The sequence below is a fragment of the Cygnus olor genome, chromosome 3 (assembly GCF_009769625.2).
Source record: "Cygnus olor isolate bCygOlo1 chromosome 3, bCygOlo1.pri.v2, whole genome shotgun sequence".
Taxonomy (NCBI): Eukaryota; Metazoa; Chordata; class Aves; order Anseriformes; family Anatidae; genus Cygnus; species Cygnus olor.
In genome coordinates, this window is record NC_049171.1 from 36,786,208 (window position 1) to 36,804,675 (window position 18,468).

Genomic DNA, 18,468 nt, shown 5'->3' on the forward strand with positions numbered 1-18,468 from the left:
TGAATCATTTCCAATGTTAGCATTAAAAATAATTAAATGTTAAAAAGGAGAACACTTTTGACAGAGAAATTCAGATTTGTGAGAATTGCACTGACTTAATGTTAAGCTGGTCATAACATAACTTTCAGATATAATTTTCCTAATTATTCAAACGTCAGCCTGCTAAAAACTTAGCGCGTATGTATGTGTTTAGATCAAAACACAGAAGCGAGAATTAAAAAAAAAAATCTTAAATTGCATGTGTTCTACATTTTTATTTAAGGTCTGTTGTTTTTAATAAAATGTTGCTGCAATTAAACAGCACAGCTGTTAAAAACAAATGACATCTGAAGTCATGGTGGATGCTGAAGTTATTTGCATGGAGAAAGTACACTGTATTGAAATTATTTTTGTTGGCATAAAATACAGGTTCTGTGCCCATAATGGAGGGAAGCACTACGCAATGAAATTGAGCTATAATGCCAAAATAAAAACTTACAGAATTATACCGCACACAAAAACATTTTATATAGATTGACTTCTACTGCAAAGGTTTGTCGTTTTCCATTGAGGCAATTTTAAAATACAGGGCTGGGGAAAATCAAAACAATTAGCTGAAATAATTGGCCTGTATAGAGGCAGAAAGGCTAGAGAAATTTATGCCACCATTTCAAATTAGTCCACGTCTGCAGTGACTAAAAACAGCTACCGTGTGATGGGCGTTGGGAGACGCACATAAAATAAATGCACAGCTCCTAAGACGTGGAAACTTGCCTTAAGCCACTGACTGTGCTTGAGTAGCAAAAACGCTTTCAGCAGGCGCACCAAAATTCAGATGGGAGTGGAAAGGGAGAGCTACGACATCCTGTTCTGCCAGCAGCTAGGTTTAATAATAGCTACGAAGCATTGCTCCGCATTGCAGAGGCACTCAGGAGTAAGGCGTGAAGCCACCCAGCCTGCCACAGCTGCAGAAACACAACTGCAGGCACCCAGGTTGCTTCTGAGCTCATACACCACCTGCTCAGGCGCTAAGCAAATGGATTACGGATTTTAGGCTCTGCAATTCTAGACTTGCACCTGTGACTTCTTCTCAAAGAAGTATTAAGAGATTTGTCCATCATCCATGCAGCAGGGAATGGAAAAGGTTAGTTTCTCCAAGGGGATTTTCAGCCTCCTAAACCATGGATCCCATCCTGCCTCCTTCCGGGGAGGCTCATCAAGCAGAGAACATCTTCCACCTTAAAAAAACAGCTTGGTTTTGTGACACAAGCCCTGATTCATTTTCTGACATTGGTCCATTCCAAGGCAGGACTTTGAGAGAGAGAGAATAAAAAGAAGTCTCATATCTTAAAGAAAATTCCACTCTGTCCTTATAGTCCTTCCTTCCTAAATACATTGGGAGGCAACTAAAGTTATCAACCTAATTTAAATGAGACATTTAAAATTTTTGTAAAGCTTGACATTAAAGTATTTCTCCCATATATGAAATTGCTATCAAAAACATGCCAATGTTGGAGAATGCTCTTGAATAATTAGAGAGCCAGATAGATAAAGGGATTTGTTTTGAAGGTTTTCACTGATTCTCATTTCCAAAAATCATATCCTCCATGTTTCAGAGAAAAAAAATATGAAGCAAGCTGACCTGTGATCAGAATAAAAACAAGCAAGAATCCAAGAAAAGAAGTATTTTTTTCGTAAAGCAACATCACAGTTATTGTGATCATAAAAATATTCCAAAAACATAAATATGAAGAAATTATCATAATAACAGAGGGAAAAAATCAACACCCATCCAAAAAAAACAAAATGCTCTCTAGAACGAGAAAGCTGGAGTAATTTCATCATTCTTTCTAATACAGAGCTATTGAAGTCGGTCACAATCCTTTTTCCTTGAGTACAGAATTGGGATATAGAAAAAGTCACAAAGCTTTTTCCAAAGAAAAAGATGTGATGGAGACAAAACTGTTTCCAGAAATTCTTGAATGTGCCTACAGCCTACTCTTAATGGCCAGTATTTAGTGATTTTATATGATCAGTGTTGGCAGATACTTTGGCAAACGCTCTGCAATGGCATCAGTTAGGGGCATGGCCCTACAAATAGCTCCAAGCTAACGGAAAACAACTGCAATTGTCCAAGTTACTACTTGCTAATAGGTATTCAGCTTGCCATATTTTCTTCATTTTTTTTTTTTTTTTTCAGTGCCTGGAAAAAGTCAGGATTGTATATCAGCTTTTTAAAGATTTAAGATACATTAAGATATCACTAAGATATACAGGAATCCATTGTCTGGCTATCTTGTGATTGTGAAAAAAGCTGCAAGTCTTTCTACAAAACATCAGAAAAACTAATTTATTTTTATCCTTAAAGTAGCTTTGGCTCGTCGCATATTTGGACTAAGAGAAACTCTGTTTAACGTGTTGTACAATCACTATCTTTATAAGAAGATGGCAAACAACATACAAAATTCTCCTTGCTTGCTTCTATTGTCCTTACGCTGCCTCTCAGGTTTACTGCTCTAGGAGTAGAAAATATAATTTGGAAACAGAGAAGGCCAGTCTTTGAAGTAGCCTGGAAAAAAATCACACCATTTAGAAAAGGAGAACCTCTAAGAAGGATTGCTAAAGAAGTTAGTACCACCTACCCTCAGTAATGTTGTCAAGGTGAGAGATCCTTAGGCTTTATAAACTTGGAATAGAAAGAGGGAGAAGGGAGAACAGATAACTGGATCTATATTTGGTCATTATTCTACTGCCACGTTAGGGGAGAAGATGACTTCCTACAAAAAAGATGCTGAAAGTATTTATGGAGTTATGAGGACAAATGTCAGAGCTAGAGCAGGCTAAATGCATCTGCTTTCACCTGCTGGAAGCTAAACATGCATCAGGGCTGGAGATCACCAAGAAGTCCCAAATATCATTCATGAAAATACAAGAAGACCCACAACCACAAATTAGATCACAGAAATTGAATAAATGTAAAGACTCCATGTGACTGCACTTCTAAGGAACGCAAGAGTCCCTGAAATAGAATGATTCCGGAATGACTTCCTAAAAACTCGAGCACCTAATGCTTGACTTGAAGTGTCACCGCAAACTGTTAGAAATGAAGAGGGTTAAATTCCCATTTTTGATCTCACCAGTACAGAGGACCTCCCTCTACTCATGAAATCATGAGGGGCCAAGAGGCAGTGAAAGGCACAGGGCCTACCCGTGGTGCCTCTCTCCAGTTCTGAACTCAAGTCTGCTGGCAGGGATGGAAGTGAGCGTGCTTAAGTTCCTAGAGAAAGTTATTTTCCAGAGCTCTTTTTCTAACAAGAGATTAGACACCAAAGGAGTAGCTTGTCTCTCTTCTTGGGAGTGAAGGTACATATTAGGCCTATGTAGGCTGAGCATGGAGGCAATCCCCCTCGCTTACAGACCTAGGCAAAACCCTAAAAGTCACATCAGAGCCCAGTCACACAGGCTTTGCCTTCTGCTCTTGACTTTCCTCATCCTAGGTCTTTGTTCTCATCCTAGATCTTTTCCTTTTGCCCTCTGCTACAAATGACTCAGATGGGAAAAGTCATTTTCCCTCTAAAATTGAATGCAGCCCTGGGAGTGCAATGCAAATCAGAAAGGTATTTAACTGAGTTGTCAGTTTAAGAACTGAAATAAAGTTTGACATTTACCAAGAAAGCTCTGTCACACAGAGAAACAGTGCACCAGTTGTCACTGGAGTGATAAAAAAAACTGAGGGATGTACAGTCCAGGCTCGAACTTTGACATTTTCCCAAAGATCTGAAGTTAATAATGTATACGAGAAAGCTATTCATACACTGAACTATTAAAGAAAAAAAAAGAGTGAACATTAAATAAAGCATGAGAGGGGAAGTAAATGAGGGAAAAGGTTAAGAGCAAAGACAGCTCATCATAAAGCCATGCTTGAGGAAACCCAAGGCAAAACGTGACCCCATAATGGACATCCTCAAGTAAAATCCTCAGGAAAATCTGTTGTTTTTTTTTTCCTGACTTAAAAGCATCAAAACAGAAGAGAAAGAGTTTATTACCTTGAATGTCATCATTGAAAGTGCAATACTTGTTACGGTACTTATGCAGGAGGCGGAATGCATTGGCATTAGCAAAATCCTCAAATTGAATGAGGCAGTTCATGCCATACCTAGAAAGACAAAAAAAAAAGTGCTTTAAGTTAAGAACAATACATAATTGTATATTATAAAGCTATTAACATTTGCAAACAGATTTTAAACACAAGTGTAATATGATAATGATATCTACTGATACACTTCTGTGATATTCTGTATCTTATATAAATCATCTAGAAGGAATAATTGGAGTACTAATATACTTTACTCCTAAATTAAGATTAAAACATTAGGGGAAAATGTTCTACAGACATCCCAGCAGATATCTCTCTGCAGACATCTCAGCAGAAGCCTTCATTAAGTGATCAGTAATGAGTAAAAAATAAAAAATAAAAAAAATGGCCCCATAGGGAAGGTAATAAAGAAGTAAGAATAAATCCAAACGACATGGATTTTATTTTAATGTTATTATGCAGGTCAGCAGCACATCACTCATAAGGCCATGCTTGACTATTCTTATTATAAAAGAAACATTTAGCAGAAACACAGTTAATCCAGACAAATGATAAACATGTGAGAACATGTTAAGGAAGGAAAGCAATAGCTGTAAGTTTCAAATGAGTTACACTTGGTTAATATACACTAAAACTTTGTGTATACACAGAAATGAGATTATCTAAATGCTGCATCTACTGTTTGACTGGGTTGTCAGAACTGATTGTCTGATATGAATACTAAATGTTTCTTAAATAGTATGCTCTGATCAAAGTTATCATGCGTTTCAATGTTTTCTCATGCTTTTAGCCAATGAAAGAATTCATACTGGAATTTCCTAAAGCAATTTGAAACCTTCAGTATATGCTATGTGCACATAACTGTATTTTGAAAATATAGTATGCGATTGCATCAGATGAACTACTTAGTCATATTGGCAATATTATATAAGACAGTTCAACTGCATGGATAAGTACCTTTTGATGAACCTTGTGGTAACAGTCTCAAAGTTAATGCCAATTATTTCACTTCTTGGAAACAATTTACTTCTTTACATGCACTACTGACCGCAGAGTCAAAAGAAGAGTTTTTAAAGAGATTACTTGACTCCCTAATCTCCACAGTTTAATGTACATTCTCCCAAACTACGGTCCACAGCAACTGCAGACGAGCATCTGCAAGACTGTGACACCTTGCTGCCTTGCACCCACTGTATACCAAAGCTGCATCACCAGCGAGCCATCAGCAGGATTTTTCTAGTATACTTAGGTGCCTGCGTTGACTTCATCAGGCATTAGGCACCTTGGATACACCTAAAATCATCTAAGAGAGGAATACAGCAGTTTTGTTGTTTTAATTCCGGGTATTAGACTCTCAATACCTCCTATACTCATATGCCAGTGTCTAATAAATAAAAGATTGCCCGGGTGTGCCAGTTAGGTTACTTCTAAAAATGGAAGCCACATTAATTTAGTATTATTATTATGCATCCTTCAGTCCTTAGACTTGAGTAAATTCCAGCTCAGAATATCTTAGCAACAGGAAAACAAACAAACAAACCAAAAAACAACAACAACAACAAAACACCCTAGAATAGTGAATGTCATATGTGAAAAAAAAAGTACAACTTGAATATTTTAAAATTTAGGGTCAGTACTAGAACTGCCTGTACAAGTTTGGCTCTGGAAATATCATAAAAACTGGATCCCACCCTGGAATAATATTACACAAAAGTTCTTAAAAAGTGTTTTAAACATTGGTAAACCTAATGGCAATTTGCACAGACTAAGGGACCATCCATTTGATTAAAACTTTTTAAAAGTATCGAAATAAGGTTTTGCTAGGAAATTCTTACTAGAACAATTGTTGTGAGTTATGGTTCGTAATTTTGTTATGAAATTATTATTAGAGACTAACCAGGCAAGATCTCAAGCATTTCCTGCTTCATCCAGGAAAGCAATACATCCATATACTGAGCAGTTCACTATAAATACTCTACTCCAATGGTAATTGAGTTTTTCTTTAAACTATACATATGTTTGGCAGCTATGTTAAGCAAAGCCATCAATATAGAAAAAGCAAAAAATAAAATAAAATCCTGTGACTAAATTAACTTCCATGGAAATCACATATTTACAGCCACATTACAATTAGCCAGAACTACTGAGATTCCACTGGCAGGAACTGCAATCCCTGCTGAAAATAAATATATCTTCAGGTTTTACGGAAAAAACTGGACTTCTTCAGCAGCATAATGACAGGCAATCATTTGAAAGGGAATCTGGCTAGTCAGTATTTGAGTACAGTAGATCACCACTGAGTTCATATAAGAAAAGAAACTGCAGCTACTTTTCAATAATTAATTTAAATTTCTAGCCCTATTCAGTATCTGACATGAATTTCTGTGATTCCATAAGGATCCAGGAGCTGACATTTGGATAATAATTTGAAACTAATGAGATTAACACTCTCAAGCCCTGGAACTTGGTTGGAAGTCTTTTTTCTGATGTCATTAAGCCAACGTCTGTTTCTTTATTTTACCATATATAATATTCCACTTTCTCATCTGCATTTTATTTTTCTCTATTTTCTAGACACATATCAAAACTCCCCATGAATTATATTAAATTAGAGTCCCTGTAGAAAGCTCTCACTCTATACTCGGCACACTACCATGTAATATGGAACAGTAAATCCCCGGCGTTCCAGAAAATCCCCTTGCAACAATGAATTGGCCATGAAGGTGCCACACTTTGTTCTGGAAGAAGTGACCACACCAAAACTGCCACCAATTTCTAGACCGATTCTACTGTGACTTCCATTTTACTATCACAATCACTTACAGCAGAAACTTGAGCCAAAACCTAAAATGATGTTTGCAACCAACAGCTCAGTTTCACTTCCCTTTCCGTGTCCCTCTTCAGCTCCCATAGCATTCTGAAGGATGGATGGTGTTAGCTTGTGATTTCTCCACCATAAAGGGAAACTGCTTGAATCAACCCTCATGAAAACAGAACAATTCTCTCTTTTCTATTTTATTTTTTTTTCACCTCATATCATATTTTCACCACAAATTTTCAGTTTGGAAATGTACCTCTTCATAGGCGGATATGGTAGACAAATGACTGCTGGATGAGAAGGGAACAAAACACTTCATGGCCTGCCCATGTTAAGTCGTCAAATCCTGTTGTGCCTTCCAGAACACAGACGTTCCAGAAATTGTGGGCCACTACAGTGCCGTAATTCATGTCATCTTTCAAACATTACGGAAAGAAAAAACAAAGCATGCAACTTCCTAAGACATGGCAATCTTAACATCTGTTCATCGATGCTACAGATAGGGCGCAGATTGACCTCACTGAGTTTCCTCAGATGACGTACAGCGACTCAGGTATGTCCAGAAGGAAGTAACTGAGGTCTGCTACAAACAAAATAATTAGATTTAAAACAAGCAAACAAACCCACACCATTATATGGTTGTGGTTGACCTTACATGGGATGCATTAAAGAGAAAAGGCCTGCAGTTGAGTGCTAGCAGCTCCAAGCAGGACAAGAAATTTAGGAGGCAAAGACCTTCAAATAAGAAACTGTCATGATAGAAAAAACTCTAAGAGATACTTCTCTGTATTTTAAAAGTATTGGACTCTGTATTGCCATAGCGTGAAATAAAGGTGTTAACCTGTGTACTGCTTGTCTAAGTAGATAAACTTGATCATCACATTCCTTTGGAGGATTTAATCTTCATATTTGAAATATGAAGACATGCAATTTAAAACGTAATCTAATATCCTTTTATTTTGAATGCATCCCCAAAAACAGCCATGGAAGCAAGCAAACATTGCACGTAGTTATAATGCTGCAAGCATGAATTACATTTAACATATCATACCATTATTTGCCTAAAAACAAAGACAACATTTCTGCAGCTACCACTACGACTGACCCAGGAATAGACAGCAGGTAATGGGGAAATGGAGAGGCAGGTAACTGCCGTGCAGGTTCATGTTGGAAGGTGATACAAATAAACCAGAGAGAACCTACCCAGTGGGCATCAACCACCTTAACCAGAACACTTGAAGAAATGATGGGCCTAGGCCCCAAGTACCAACACTCAGAAAATAAGTATCAGGAAGACATTCTTCCTCAGTGCAACCACAGTAAATGTCTTACAAAATTCTTAACTATTTTCTTGCTCTGCAAAAAAACACTTCTCTGATAGCAATAGCCTGGCTTCAGCAGTCTGGCTAGGACTGCTGGATTCCTGCCCCAAGTGGTTTGTAGCTGTGAATTCCTCTCTTCCGCCTGCTTGGGATCTGTCACTGTGGTAGCTGATTAAACATACATAAATCATCCCTAGAAGGCGATAATCCAGACCATCATTCTCCCTTGTAAATCCTGTTTTGTCACCCACATCTTTTTGTGTACTCGGATCTTAGGCTCCTGCTCGAAGTCACACAGGCAGTCTGAATCACAGTGCAGCTGGGCAGAAATTCAAAGCCATCCTTCCTTTTTCAGTTGTGGACACGCAGACAAGAGCAGTGGCAAACATGCAACTTTAGATTTGTCATTGAGCAGTGGAGGCAAACACTGGACAATGAGTGAAAAAGAACCAACCCACTAGAATAACGTTTGGCTGATGGAAAACACTCTAATACTACTCCCTATTAACAACCTATTTTGGGGTAACAGCCTTACCTTAGTCTGTGCAATTTTATTTACACATTTTTATTGAACTGCCTGTGACAACAATGCTAACTTTTCAAAATAATTCTATGGATTATATTTTTATGTAACAGTCTGGAGAATAATGTCATCAGCTCCTTAACTCCACTAAACCCATCATGCTAGCATTTTGGCAACCCTACGCTCTTAAGAGCCTCAAACAAGGAAAACCCTCAAGAATCCAATGGGAACTATAAAAGTTTGGGCATCATTTTGAATTCAAACCATATGATCAGTAAAATCCATGCTTGCTTCTATAGTGAAGAAATTTTTCTGGAAATATATTTGGATCATTTGTTCTTACTGCCAGCCATTGTTTTGGAAAGCTTCCTAAAGGAACAAGTGGTTGCTTTTCAGGCTTTTAGAGCTTTCGGAATCCTATTTGAATATTTTCTTTGTTCATGTGGGTCTGGAACTAGAAAAGCCTTAAAAGCCATCAGAAGTGGTTGCCGACACCCACTCCTAAGAAGGAACAAAACCAAAGTGATAGCAATGTTGACCTTCTCTCCCTTTTCTTGTGCGTCACTCAACCCCTCTGCCAGCCAGAACCATTTATAGTGCACCAGGACAATGTGGAAACCAGCTCATTCCTTCCTACTCCAAGTGCTTTAAGCTTGCTAGTTTCCATATATCCCATTGCTCGAAACAGATTTAAAGCACAACACTGCTACAGTCTCCTTCTTGTCCCAAGGCTTTCAGGAAGGGATGCCTTCCCACTTTCCTGCCCGACAGCTCTTCTGACATGGGTACCTTCTCTTCCCGGGCTTTTAACTTCATTTCAACCTGCATCCATCCTAGCATTTCTCCTAATTTAATTAATTTTTGTAGAGTCTACTACTTGCTCTTTAAATTAAAGACTTAGGAGTCCATCCTACTGAAACATTACATTGAAAACACTTATAAAGGTATCCTATTTTGTGTGTGTGTGTGCATTAAGTGTTATTAAAGGAATAATAATATAGAGAATCTGAGGTAGGTTTCCTCTACTTCAATAGTTCACTGAATTAGCTATCAGATGTCTCAGGGCTGTAAAATCTAAAGGCTATGAAATAATTAATTTAACATTGTTGTAAATATGTTTTTATTTCTTCTTGTAGTGAAAATATTAATATTTCAAAGTTCAAAGTGAGGACACAAAGACAGTGTGAGACACAAAGTGAGGGCAGCAAAGTCGTCTGATATTTATGGAGACTGAAATAAGCAAAACCCTGTGGAAAAAAAAACAACACTAGCAGAGCTGCTGGGGCCTAAAGGTATAGATGATCTGTACTACATCAAGTTTGTCATCTTCAGCCACAAGGAACCCACTGCGGACTTGACAGTCAAAGGCCCTTTTGCCTTCAGTGCTGCACAGGGGCAATCCTGGCAAGACCACCTGCACACGTACGTCCTGAGGCTTGTGAGTAAGCAGGTATGAGACTGAGTGAGTACAACCAACTTGTTTAGAGATTTTGCAATGTGAAAATACCTCCGTCTCCTGCATAACCATGTACTAAGTGCTGTCGAAGTCATTTCATATGGGCAGACCACCAATCTGCCTCCTCTCTGCTGTGAAAATTATTCAGGCCCCTTCAGCAGCAAGGTGCCTGGAGGACACAGTAAAGAGACAGTCTGACGCTTGTTATACAAGTAATTTACACTTCTGAAATTTCATGACATGAGCCAAACTCTTACACCCTGTTCTTGACATACATAAACATCAGCGCTAACAGACTAGATCATTGCCATGAAGAAACATACCACAGAGAAGCTTCCACAAATGCAGAGGTCTGCAGGCACGGCTAACACTTGTGTTAAGTCAGAGGGAAAACAAACAAAAACTTTATTATAAATTTTGACAGTTTTTCTCCTTAAATATATAATAAAAAAATACCAACATTCCTTACGGACTTGAAGGAAACACAGTGAATTACAGTGATGTTTTCTCAAGAATTTGCATTGGTTCACTTGTTACCTGACACTTAGCCCACCTAAGTTAAGAGTAAAACTCTTTGAGCCCGAAAATGTAATTCTGCCTCTCCTAGCTATTCTACTTCTTTTTTCAGTGATACTGCTCTAGCTGCTTTAACTGTGACTTAGACAAACCAACAAGCTCAAATTACCTTCAGTTTTAAATTTACTTAAAAGAGATGAGTGTAGATTTGAGACAGATGATCTGAGATTTTATTTTATTTTTTTCTTCAGTCTCTTCAGCTCTTCTTTAGAGACTTGGCACTGTCCCACCTTAGCGGAGAGAGGGAAGGGTACTGAACAGATGGATTGGGCAAGTTTCTGGACAGACTAAATCAGAAAAACAGAGAACCAAGAGAAAAATCCATCTCATCTGGAAAGAGTGAGTAGCTTTATCCCTCCTGAATCCTCAGCTGTAGCTAAAGGTGCAAGTCAGAACTTGCTGTCTCAAAATACAGAGTCGTCGTCAGTAAGCCCTTCAAGCTTTCAAAATATAATGAGTACTCTTAATTAAATGGCTTTACACTAAACCAAAAAGGATCTGTTATCAAAAAAAGAGCATATGAAATCCATTACACTGTACGATAAGGCACCCTGTCCAGCTCCAACCATTTGCATCTGATTTCAAATGGGTGTGTTTGCTGCTCACTTCATGACTGCTATCTTTAAACATTTCTTAAAAATTCTGTGATAACTACTGACTTGCTCAGATTATCAAGAAATTTTAATTTACCAAGAAAAGAATCAAAGTCTCAGTTCTAGGCTTTTCCCTGCACGAGTGCATGCCAACACACTTTGCAAATAAAAGATTTTTAATGTTCTAAATTTTGGCCAAAAATATCAAAAAAAGTACAGCAGCTCCTGAATGGTGCTCAGCAATAACATAGGAATGTCACAGGGAAGCCCTACATAGATCTCCCAGGATGAAAAATGTGGTATTATATATTACAATTAACAATTACTGTGATTAGGAGAACCGTATATTCTGAGAAGCCCAGATTCCTAAATCTGGACACGAAATGTTTCTCTGGGCAAGTTCTCAGACTGCTGTATTAAAGTGAGAGCTGCACTTGGAAAAGGCAGAGGTTCCCATTCATTTGCACAAATTAAATTCGCATTCACTGCGTGTGTTTTAAGATGGAATTTTGCAATGTAGTGCATAAAAACTAGCTTTGCTTATAAAAGCTGTATCTTCTCTTGAGAATAAACCTTCAAATGTTCACTACCCAGATCCTAATTTTCTCCACTTTCCAAAAAAGGGGAGAGAGTTAGCACTATAAACAACAGAAATAGAAAGGGATTCTTGGCTGATAATTTTACATCAGAATGTTTCTTTTTTTTTTTTTAACTGTATTTATTTGTCTGTGTCTAGTAGCATTTAAAAATACTTTTTCAATAAAGGCTAATTTATTAAGGTTCTTAAACACATAAGGATTCCAGCTTGGATCAACAGGATCATTCCTTTGCTGTAACTTAAGTACATGCTTTGATGCCTTACCAAATTAGACCTGAGTGATTTAGAGCAAGTACAATGCCTTTTGGAAATCACATCATATCTTCTGCCAGATCTTAAAGATTGCTAAGTAGCTTTAGGAGGTTGAAACAAGATGTCTGAATTTACTTACATATTTGATTATATTTGTATGAGTTTATAATTATTTTCTCTAACATAAAAGATGCAACTGGATAGCAAAATTAGTACAAAGCCTGGGGCAGTACATCTGTTCTTTTCAGCTGCTACTTAAGGTATAATGAGCAGATGGAAATTGCTTCCATCACTGGCAGCTTTCACCTTGAATGTTAAAATGCAAAAAGTAATGGCCTTTCAGATATGTCTAAAAGGTCGGTGATAGGAATTCTTAACGTATTTCCAAAAGGTTAAATACACTCCACAATCTGTGTACTGTCTGATCGTTTATGAAACAAACCACACCCTCCACAAATCCTTGATAGTGTTTTTAAAGCAAAAGTGTCCTACTTACCCGCAGCACAAATTACACTTCAAAAAAATTACACCCTCCCTCCAGGTATTTACAAACTTTTGTAGGATCCCCCCAAGCCTCCTCTTCTCCAGCCTGAGCAGTCCCAGTTCCCTCAGCCTCTCCTGACAGCAGAGATGTTCCAGTTCCTTCATCATCTTTGCTGGGCTCTCTCCAGTCTGTTCATGTCTCTCTTGGACTGGGGAGCCCAGAACTGGACACAATACTCCAGGTGTGGTCTCAGAAAACGGACAATAAAATCTAACTGTAATGACTAGGGCATTAATTATTTTTGACAAAATACAAAGACCAATTTCTTCTCCTATTAGGCAATACAAGTATTTGCAGTGTGACAAATAATGTATTGAAACCTAATGAAAATGAAGATAGGATAGAATTTGATTTTTTTTTCAGTGTCCTAACCACTTGCATTTACACTAACATCTTAGAACTGAATTTAGGTGATCCATACTATAGCTATGAAGAAAATCCTTTACCATACACAATATCAGTAAGTCCATTATGCCTAGATTTCACTTGACATTTCTAATTAAAAGGGAGAAAGGGTTTCTTCTGCATACACAAAAGCCAGAATGATTACATTGCTTCAGCTTTCATCCTGTTTGAATTATGACCTCGCTGCCACACTTACTGAGCTGTTGAGCACTTTTAAATCTCAAAGATGCCTCAAGTCAGAGGTAGCCGACGTGTCATAGAGTTGGACCTTAAGAACAGACTTCATTCTTCCACAGTTGTCCTCCAGTTGTTTTATAATGAACTCAGCATGCTACGCTGCCTTTCCACTGTAATCTCAATTTTGTATGATACCTCAAACAGGAAACCCCCGTACTTCATAATGGAGCTATTATTCTATGATGTAGAAAAGATTAAACTTTATTACCTTTATTCCAAGATCAACTTCAATGGAAAATTGCCAGAATCAGACAAAATCCTGGGACTTTGGGAAGGATATTTAAGAAGTGGTTTCGGACTGCATACTCTCATGGTACTTGATGGTAAAGAAACGGGTTATTTAATTCTCTCCTCTAACTACCCTGAGACAGGGAAAGTAGATTGCAACAGAATGTTTTTGTAGGTTTTACAATTACTGATTTTAACTTCAGGTTTCTATAACTAAAAACATGAAAACTTGCAGTCCACCTTGCACACATCAGAGATTCTTTCCAAAATAGCTCATAACAAGATCAACTGATCATCATCTACCAATGTGAAAAGTATTCCATGTCCCTAGCTGGATAACATGGTATATTCCTTAAGTCAATCCCTATTTTCCTCAAGCATATTTTTGAAAGGGAGGGAAGCGTATAACAGAAATTTATTCCAAGCATCTAGGAAAAAGAGATAGGGCTTTTGAGAGCTCCAGCAACTGATGAATTCTGTACTATGTCCCACCAGCCACTAGTAGCCAATATATTATAGCAATGATAATTTAACCAAGAAACTGTTTTAGCATGCGTCCATTTCAAAATCAGGGAAGTAGAAAAGCTCAAATTTAATCTGGAATCCTGTCAGTCAAAGCCAATACTGCAGACTCATAAGAAGAGGCTCTGGCATATGAAATAATTTCACTAGGTGGGTAAATGCATGCGCTGAGATCTAAGTGGCAATTCAGTAGCAGAAGATGGATAGGAGCTGAAAAGAAATCTCTCTTCTCTCAAGCATACTGGGACAGAATTGCATCTTATGCTTGGGGCGTACACCACAGTCTTAGGCACTGTAGATTGAATGCCCTCACAATCCAGGGTACCACCCACAAGAAGAGAAAAACAGCAGTATCTTCAATCTTTAAATGCTAATAGTGGTTATATGGACTTCGGCACTTTGGACAGAAATATGACAGCCTGCTCTCTTGTGACACAGCTTCCTTCCACAGTCAACCTATAGGACGCCTGCTTAATAAACTACCCTCTCAGGGGCTTACAAGGAAGAGCAATCTCAGCTTCAAGTCACCAAGCAGATGCTGAAGGGCCACATCTCAGGAAAATGGCAAAATCTCTGTCTGTGGTTTATCAATTTCTCCAGTATGCAGGCCAGATGAAGTCTCAAAGACTACAGCCAGGAAACATGGGATTCGAGGCTTCCTCACTTTTCTTCCTGAGAAAGTCAGTATGTTCTGTGTCCTTGAGGACACTGAAACTTAGACATTTTCTTATTCTAGAGATGAAGAGAAGATGACCTACTGCAAGCAACTCTCTTCATTTCTACTGACTCAAAAGAGAAAAAGAAGCACAGCACTTCCACTAAGTTGGAATCAAGACCACATACGGGTTTTATGCCTAGCACTGCATTAGGAAAAGAAGTTTGCCCAGACAAAATCTGGGCTTACTCTGTGAGAAATTCTTTATAATCATGCTGTGATGATACAGTTTCCGCCATCACCCCGGTCTGAGTTTTTTTTACATATGAAGAAATAACCTTGACATCTCCAATTGCCTGAAGTCAATCTCACTGTCTTAAGGGATGGAGTTACTCTAGAAACCACCAGATCACTGTTCCACAGCTCTTCTGTTGTCTAAATGTCAGATATAGAAACAAAGGTCATCAAACTTCCAGTTGCTCTTTCGACTCCCTTGCAAGAACTCCATCTACATGGGCTCTAGGATGTTTTTCTTCAATATATCCTAAACATTTGATTTTTTTTTCCCTTCCACTCTATTTACATCTATAAGGTCATTCATATAACTAAACTATACATCTATGTCTACTCTCCATTATATACAATCTAAGTATCATGGAAAAAAGGGTACAAAGGCAACTAATGGAAAGGAGATGGGATGGAAGAATCAAAAAGCAAGCACCATTTATCCCTCTGGTGTGGCCTACAAGAATTCATGCTTAGACAAAGTATTTTAACAACAGTAATGAGTTGGGAAAAAAAATAAAATTATTATTATGAAAGTTTACACATGACAAAAATGGGTTTGTCATGAATTATGAAATAGGTTGCTGAGCCTGGGTAAAGATGGAAATATATTTAATTCAATGTGGCCAAATGTAAATTTATAAAGCAAGTTCCAAAAGTGAAGAACTTGACTGTGGAAAGTTATATTCCAAAGAAAGCTATAGGCAACAGCATATAGCATCGCTCTGCAAATGTCACAGCCAAAGTGACTACAGATAGAGGGAATATCAAATATGGATGGAGTAATCTTACCTTTAATTTGGTATAGTACAACCAATGCTATAATACTTTGACCATTTCTGATGTCTATAATTAAAGGATTTAACATCAAAACCAATTGACTGTAACCAAAAGCCCCATTTTATGCAAGAGATCAGACTAGCTTACAGAAATGTTTTCTGCCTTTATAAACTTGCAGTACAAATGGTCAGCAGAATGCTTAAATAATATGCTACAAATCTCACACTCATTTCCAAAAAAATTAATTATATGTACACACTCAGTGTGGAATGGTTGAAAGGATGTACACAAGGTAGGTTTTGAATAGACATCTGAAAATTGAAAAAAGTGAAAAAAATGTGTTGCAGAAGTAAAAGATGGGAAGGCACTCCTCACTGAAGATTAAAGAACATTCTCTCGAGAAGAAAGAAAATTACAATGTGGTGAGTGGCAGAGCTGTGTAATTAAAGCAGAGATTAGACAGAAGTAGACAAAGTTGTGCAGAACCATGAAAGAACAAAAACTATTTTGGTGTAGTAAAGCAATGCATGGCCAATGAGGAGACTTGAATAAAGAGGAAGTGTGAATAAAGCGCAGGAGAGGAAGACAAGTTTGGCAACAGCATTTGGATGGCCTGGAAGGAAACCAGGTGTGCACCAAGAAGGCCAGAAACTACTGTAATCCAAGGAGGAGATTATGCAAGACTGAACTGTGTTGAAATCTTTCCTAATAAAGGATAAGCATAGAGGAGAATCATGCCCAGGGAGAGACATTAGTCATCTCACACATTCTAGTGAGATGGAGAGCACCCTTACTTCCCTTACAGAAGCCAAATGGGTTTTGTTTGATTGGTAAGGCTAGTGCAATTTAATTTTCCAGGAAAATGCTAGCAAAGCAATTGATGAGTCAGCAGAAATTAAACAGCAATAGAATTAGGTAACCACCAGCGCACATCACACAGAAGCTACACCAAACCAGAAAATATTATATAAACACACACGTATGTGTTCAACCCAATTCTCTGGCTCCTGGGCATGGTGACCTGCCCTTCCTTGGGCAGTTACACAGAGCAGTAAGAATGTAGGTAACAGCTTCCACACCATGCCTTAGTGTAAGAGGATCAGAGATTCTCAAGAAAAATAAGTGTGCCACTTACTTCTAGGTCAGAAGCTTACCATTCGGTATTAATAAAAAGCTTTTCCAATAAGCTCTTTAAGTGAAATAGCAATGCAAGTTAATAAATTTACATTTAAACTGCAGCAGTTGGCACCATGAAGCTGAAGTGTCAGTATCTTGTTGAAGATGACAGAAATTAATAGAAGTTCAGAAGGGTTCCATGGGCTCTGTGTAGTTGCCTCTAAGAAAAATTCTCCTTGACTTGTAACAGCTGGTCTAAAACCTGAGCACTTCACCCTATATATGAAGTTTTTTGCAGCTCCACTGGCATACGTGGCATTCTGAGCAATCACACCACCATTACAAAACTGGGTTGCAACTGCTTGGCTGTTCTCTGATTTTACCTGTGATGGATAACTCTCCAGTTCTTCTGGACCAGGAAAAAGATTCACGAAAAAAATACTGTTAGACCAATAACCATGGAAAATTAAAGATTTCTGATAGGTCTATCAACTAAATAAAACCTTCTACTGAAGAGATTCAGTATTACACATGCAAAAGTAAGGGAAAATAACAGAGAACACTTTTCTGAAGTGCTTAAGTAATTCATTGTTTTGAAAATATTAGTCAGAATTTAACCTAAACTACCATTTTATTACTACCAACTTATTTTTCTACAACTTTAATACAACTGTTTATATGCATCACAATATTCAAAATTTCACACAAAGTAAACCTTCAGAGACTAGCAAAAAAACTTTTCGTGTCTCTTTGATACTACAGAAGTTGCCACCACCATTAATATTTAAATGAAGTCTTCACATATTAACTTAAAAATCATCCCTAATTGGATTCAGGCTTGGGAAAAGTTAGAGGAATGTTTATAAACTTTGCCATAAAAGTGGAATACTCAAGCTCAATAAAATGGTATATTTATAAGAGTAATGTTTTTTCCAGAAGTCATCATAAAGAAATAATGGCCTCTCTCGCTTTCATTGCAGAAACAGGAGCTTTCTGAAATCCCTAGAGAGAAAGTGAAAGTATGTACATTGCATTTTACATTGAAAAACTGGCAACACTTTCAGCTGACCTACACTGGACATATTATTGCAGCCTGTGCTAGTGGCTATGGTTGTGTTTTATCATCATGAATTTAGTTTTTTGAAAAATAGCCTTTGAAGCAAGCTCAAACTTTTCAGTCCAAACTGTCTCACTGGTAAACTTATATTCAAATATTTATTAACAATGACTGGAAAAAAAGTTAATTAAGACTAAACTAAGGTCCCAGAAGTGTTCCTACTCCATTTTAACATATTAAACTGGTGGTTAGGTGTTTTAGATGGTTCCTCCTCATAGTCTCTTCAAATATTCAAGATCCTGGGGATTATACCAAGGATCTCAAAAGAGTAATGCATGAAATTACAGCTCTTATAACTGGGGACCAGGTGAGAAAAGGAAGTGGTTGTGCACACTCCTCAGATCTGTTTATAACCCTCTGCTAAGC

General features: G+C 37.7%; 1 protein-coding gene across 1 annotated transcript in view; it reads right to left on the minus strand.

Moving 5' to 3' along the window:
- The window catches only part of ME1 (malic enzyme 1), a 180,217-nt gene that overhangs the window by 32,915 nt on the left and 128,834 nt on the right, over nucleotides 1-18,468 (minus strand). The window contains exon 7 of the mRNA XM_040554032.1: nucleotides 4,026-4,135. Within this exon, the coding sequence (XP_040409966.1) occupies nucleotides 4,026-4,135 (110 nt within the window). The remainder of the gene's footprint in view (nucleotides 1-4,025; nucleotides 4,136-18,468) is intronic.